We start from the raw sequence: 4,505 nt of genomic DNA on the forward strand, positions 1-4,505 counted from the left end.
CGGATCTGGGAGGGACTTCCTGTTGTCCCTAATCCCAGTCTCCACTCGGCTCCCTGGGCCCGCCTGCTGCAGGCTGCGGCGGACACTCCCTTCCCAGGGAGGGTGCCCGGCTGTGAGGTGCCCCCTCCACCTCTGCCTCCGCCTCAGTGGGCAGGGGTGCTGGGGGAGGACCTGGGTCCTGAGGGACAGGTGCGGTGGCCAGCCTGCAGGAGGGGCCGGGGTCAAAGCTGGACAGCTTCGGGCTGGTGGGGAGAAGGGCCTGACCTGGGCTGGGGAAGAAGGACGTCAGACATCATCCCCCGGGACCGTGAGCAGGTTGGACATCTTGGGTGCCAGGGCGGAGATGTGCAGCTGGGAGCAGATAGGTCGATTTCTGGACTCCAGGCGTGGGCACAGGGTGCGTGTCCAGGGCCTGGGGGACAGACAGGCCAGGATTTCGCCCTGGCTGTGAGGGGCGGGACCACCCAGCACCTGTTTTGTGAGATCTCTGCAGAACTCTGTGCTCCAATGCCAGGAGGTGCAGATTCTGATTCCAGCTCAGGCTTTCCTTGTGCTGGTTGTACTGACATGCGGGGCTCTTGCTTCGGCGACAAAGGGGCATAAACAAAATAACAAAGATAACAAAGATGGGGCCCTTCGATGGCGTGGGGGAGGCTTTAGGAGCTCCACGGTGGAGATTTTTAGAGCACCCCAAGCAATCCGGGCTGATTTCTTTCTGCTCTTCCAGGACCCTGGCCAGCACAAGAGGGAGAAACAACGAAGCAGTGCTTTCCAGCTCTGAGATAGAAAATGTCTGCAGACGGTGGGGGCGTCCGGGCCACCCAGGACCAGGAGGGAGCCCGAGAGGTATGGATGGGGGACCGGTGAGTGAGCACTGGGGGCAGGAGGGGTTTTCAAGGCAGATCCTCTGGACCGAAGGGAGAGTGGACTCACCGTGGAGCAGGGGTGGGGGTGGGGGGATTCAAGAGAAAGTGGCTGATGGGAAATAGCTCCCACCGGGGACTCGACTTCAGCACAACTGCTTTGCCTGGTGACTTCTGTAGACAGTGAACTGCAGGCCACATGAGATGGCAGGGACGCCAATGGGGGTCGTACTGGTAAGGTTTGCTCCCCGGATAGTGCTCAGCGCACCCAGGAAAACCACCCTCTACCCTGCTTCTCTCTGCCTGGGACCACATCTGCTCATCTCCCTGTCGGAGCCCCTAGTCCTTCCTGGGCTACTGGCATGTGTGTAATTACAACCTACAGAGGGGCCGAGGTCACGGGCTTTGAGTCTGAGCAAGATGAGCCAGCCGCAGACCAGGTGCGTGACCTTGGGCAAGTCCCCTGGCCTCTCGAACCAGGTGTGTCATCTGTGAAGTGGGGGGAGTGTGTCTGCCGTGCCCACCTGTCTCATCTGCACATCAGGAAGCTCGGAAGAGATAGTAGACCTGAAAGTCCCCCGTAAGCCATTCCTCAGCCAACGGACAGAATCCCTTACGCATAAAACAACCTGACCTAAGTCAGAGAAACCCTTGTCCTCTCACCTCATATTGCCAGTGGTTGCGAATAGCAACAGAAGTCAAGTATTGGTTTTACTGTTTTCATAGCACGGAAGCACGGAGAATCGTGGCCACTGTTAAGTTTCCCTTCCAGAATGACTTTGAATGTGTGCGTCTCCCAGGCCCACGTTCTCTACTGCTGCTGGAACCCGTCAGGCACACACAGGCAGCATAGTAAGAATAATTACCAGCGCTGCTCCGTTTGTCCAGGACTTTACAGAGCAGGAGTTCTCACACCGCCCTGTGCAGGAGGTGGAGCATCTGTGTCTCAGGGAGGTGGCCTGGCAGCTGGGGGTGCTGCTGGGACTGGCCCCGAGGCCCCCTGACTGGCCGGGTTGTCAAACACAGACCGGGGGGTGGAGGGAGAGGCTCGAGTTCCTAGCAGGAGGTTGGGTGGCCCTGCTTGACCACAGCGCTGGGCTGACCAGCAGGTGGTGCCCATCCTGCAGGTGGCGATATGGTCTCACCAGGGGCCTCCCCAGTCCCTGAGAAATGATTCCTAACAGCTTTTGAGAGAATGAGTTGTTTTTCTGTTTTTCGGCACAAAAATGATACAAGATATGATAAAGAGAAGGTAAAACAAAAAGATAGCAGGGAGAAGGGGTCTGGGTCCTGGGGGGGACTTCCCAGGCATGGCCGAGCCTTTGAGGACTGGCTGGGGCCACGCTCATGAAGGACGGAGCTGGGTGCCATCTACAAGGCCCCTCCACATGTCCCCACAACCACCCTCCAGAGTAGACACCCTGGCACACCCATTACTCAGATGGAGGGAGACACAGATTTGCATGGAGGCGGGCCTGTTTAGGGCTGACAGCTCGTGAGGGAGGGTCTGAGTTCTGGTCTCCTGATTCTGAAGCTTGTTCTTCACCCTCCAGCAGGGTGTGAAGAAGAGGATGAGGGAGTGAAGAGGCTCACGGAGGGCCCTGGGAATGCTATGGCGGGGAGGGGGTTTGCTGAGGTGGGAATTTTCCTTCTGAGACCAGAGTGGGTGGGAGGCCTGAGCAGTTAGTGTCACCCTCAGGCTGTTTTCTACAAACCAAACCAAAAAAACCAAAGCCATTGCCAGTCGAGTTGATTCCAACTGACAGAGACCCTATAGGACGGAGTAGAACTGCTCCATAAGGTTTCTAAGGAGTGGCTGGTAGATTTGAACTGCTGACCTTTTGGTTAGCAGCTGTAGCTCGTAACTACTGCACCACAACTCCAAATACTCCGTCCAAACTGACTCAGGCTGAAGTGGCCCAAGGCCACATGATGCCTCCCACTCACCTTCCGGAATCGGAGGCCTGGGCAACCTGGGGTCAGATACGCTTGAGCTCAAATCCTCGCCCCATCCAGCCCTATGCTCTTAGGTGTTGTCTGATTCCTCAGCCCTGCTTGCCTCATGGACTAACCAAGTAGCTGTGCCCCTCGCTGTGCTTGCCTCATGGACTAACCAAGTAGCCAAGCCCCTCGCTGTGCTAGGACAGAGGATGGAATTGAGATGTAACTGCACGGCCGTGGGTCTCTGGGGGAGGTAACTCTTCGCTCTTGACTACTAAGCTAAAGGTTGGAGGTGTGAACCCACCCAGCAGTGCCACAGAAGAAAGGCCCGGCGCTCTGCTTCTGTAAAGATTACCACCAAGAAAACCCTATGGAGCAGTTGTATTCTGACACATGGGGTCGCCATGAATTGGAATGGACTCAGCAGCAACTGGTTCTTTTCTGGTTTGGAACTGCACCGTGTGGCCCCAGGTGCTTGCCGTGCAGCCAGGCTCAACATGGCTTTGTCCCCTCCCTTGCTGCCCTGTCCTTGTTGTGGTGAGGAGATTTGTGAGTCCTTAGGAAAGAGAAGAAAACAGGACCAGCAGGGCCACAGTGTTACCAGAGCTGCACCTTGAATCCCATGTGCGTTCTGACACCCTCAGTTTCTGCTGCTGCAGGCCCCCCACCCCTAGGGCAGAGTTGGGTCCTCTCTCCCACCTGCCACCCGGTTCTGATGCGGCTGCCTCTCCTAGGTTCCAGGTTACCAGCATCCTTGTCAAGACATGCTTTCTGAGTCAGACGAGACGGGGCCTTTGGGAAGCACTCAGGAATCACCTGACATCAAGACCGAGCCCGAAGAGCCGCACGCTGCGGGGGCGTCACAGGGGGAAGGGGCTCCGAGTTCATGGAGGTGGGCGCCCCTGAGCCATAGCTCCAAGGAGAAGGCTCTTCTCCTGCCTGGTGGAGGTGAGCAGGGGGAGGTGGGGGGGGGGTGAGCAGGAGGAGAGCAGCCAGGAGGATGGCATGGGGGAGGAGAGCAGAGGGGTGATGAGCAGGGGGGAAGAGAGTGGTGGGGGGAAGAGAGCAGGGTGACGTGAGCAGAGGGGTGGTGAGCAGTGGGGAGGCAAGTAGTGGGGAGGGGAGCTGGGGTAGGCGAGCAGAGGGGTGGTGAGCGGTGGGGAGAGACCAGGGGGAAGGAGAGCAGGGGGGACGTGAGCAGGGGAGGAAAGCAAGGGGGTGGTGAACAGCAAGGAGGTAGTAAGTAGGGTGTAGCGAGCAAGGTTGTGAGCAGAGGGCGAGCAGAAGGGCACTCCCCAGGGCTGCGGCAGTGGGGACGGTGGTGGCTCACAGCCAGGGCAAGGTCCTGGCACCTGGATAGGGCAGAAGAGCTGCCCACCGCGGTGTGGGTAGACAGCCCCTCAAGTCTGCCCACACTCTGTCCTGGCAGAGGCCCCCCCATGCAGCCTCACAGCATAGCGCCCTTGTTCCTAGGCCCGGGGGAGGTGGCATTTGAAGGACCATGGATGTCCCTGGAGGCCAGCACTGAGCTGCTCAGGGGTAGCAGGGCCCAGCAGGGGAGCCGGCCGCCTGAGGTCCCCTCTGCTCCCCCAGCCCACCCCTCTCTGCAGGTCCCGGCTGTTTCCCGGGAGGGGAGAACCAGAGACCGGCAGATGGCTGCAGCGCTCCTCACTGCCTGGTCCCAGGTGAGTGGATCCCTCT

General features: G+C 58.9%; 1 protein-coding gene across 1 annotated transcript in view; it reads left to right on the forward strand.

Annotated features, from left to right (window-relative positions):
- The first annotated feature begins 201 nt into the window (after nucleotides 1–201).
- Nucleotides 202–4,505, forward strand: part of LOC105756107 (zinc finger protein 205) — an 11,925-nt gene continuing 7,621 nt past the window's right edge. The window contains exons 1-4 of the mRNA XM_023728557.1: nucleotides 202–315; nucleotides 728–846; nucleotides 3,539–3,752; nucleotides 4,398–4,489. Coding sequence (XP_023584325.1) covers nucleotides 790–846; nucleotides 3,539–3,752; nucleotides 4,398–4,489 — 363 coding nt within the window. The 5' untranslated portion in view covers nucleotides 202–315; nucleotides 728–789. The remainder of the gene's footprint in view (nucleotides 316–727; nucleotides 847–3,538; nucleotides 3,753–4,397; nucleotides 4,490–4,505) is intronic.

Source organism: Trichechus manatus, unplaced genomic scaffold (genome assembly GCF_000243295.1).
Source record: "Trichechus manatus latirostris isolate Lorelei unplaced genomic scaffold, TriManLat1.0 scaffold00024, whole genome shotgun sequence".
Classification (NCBI taxonomy): domain Eukaryota; kingdom Metazoa; phylum Chordata; class Mammalia; order Sirenia; family Trichechidae; genus Trichechus; species Trichechus manatus.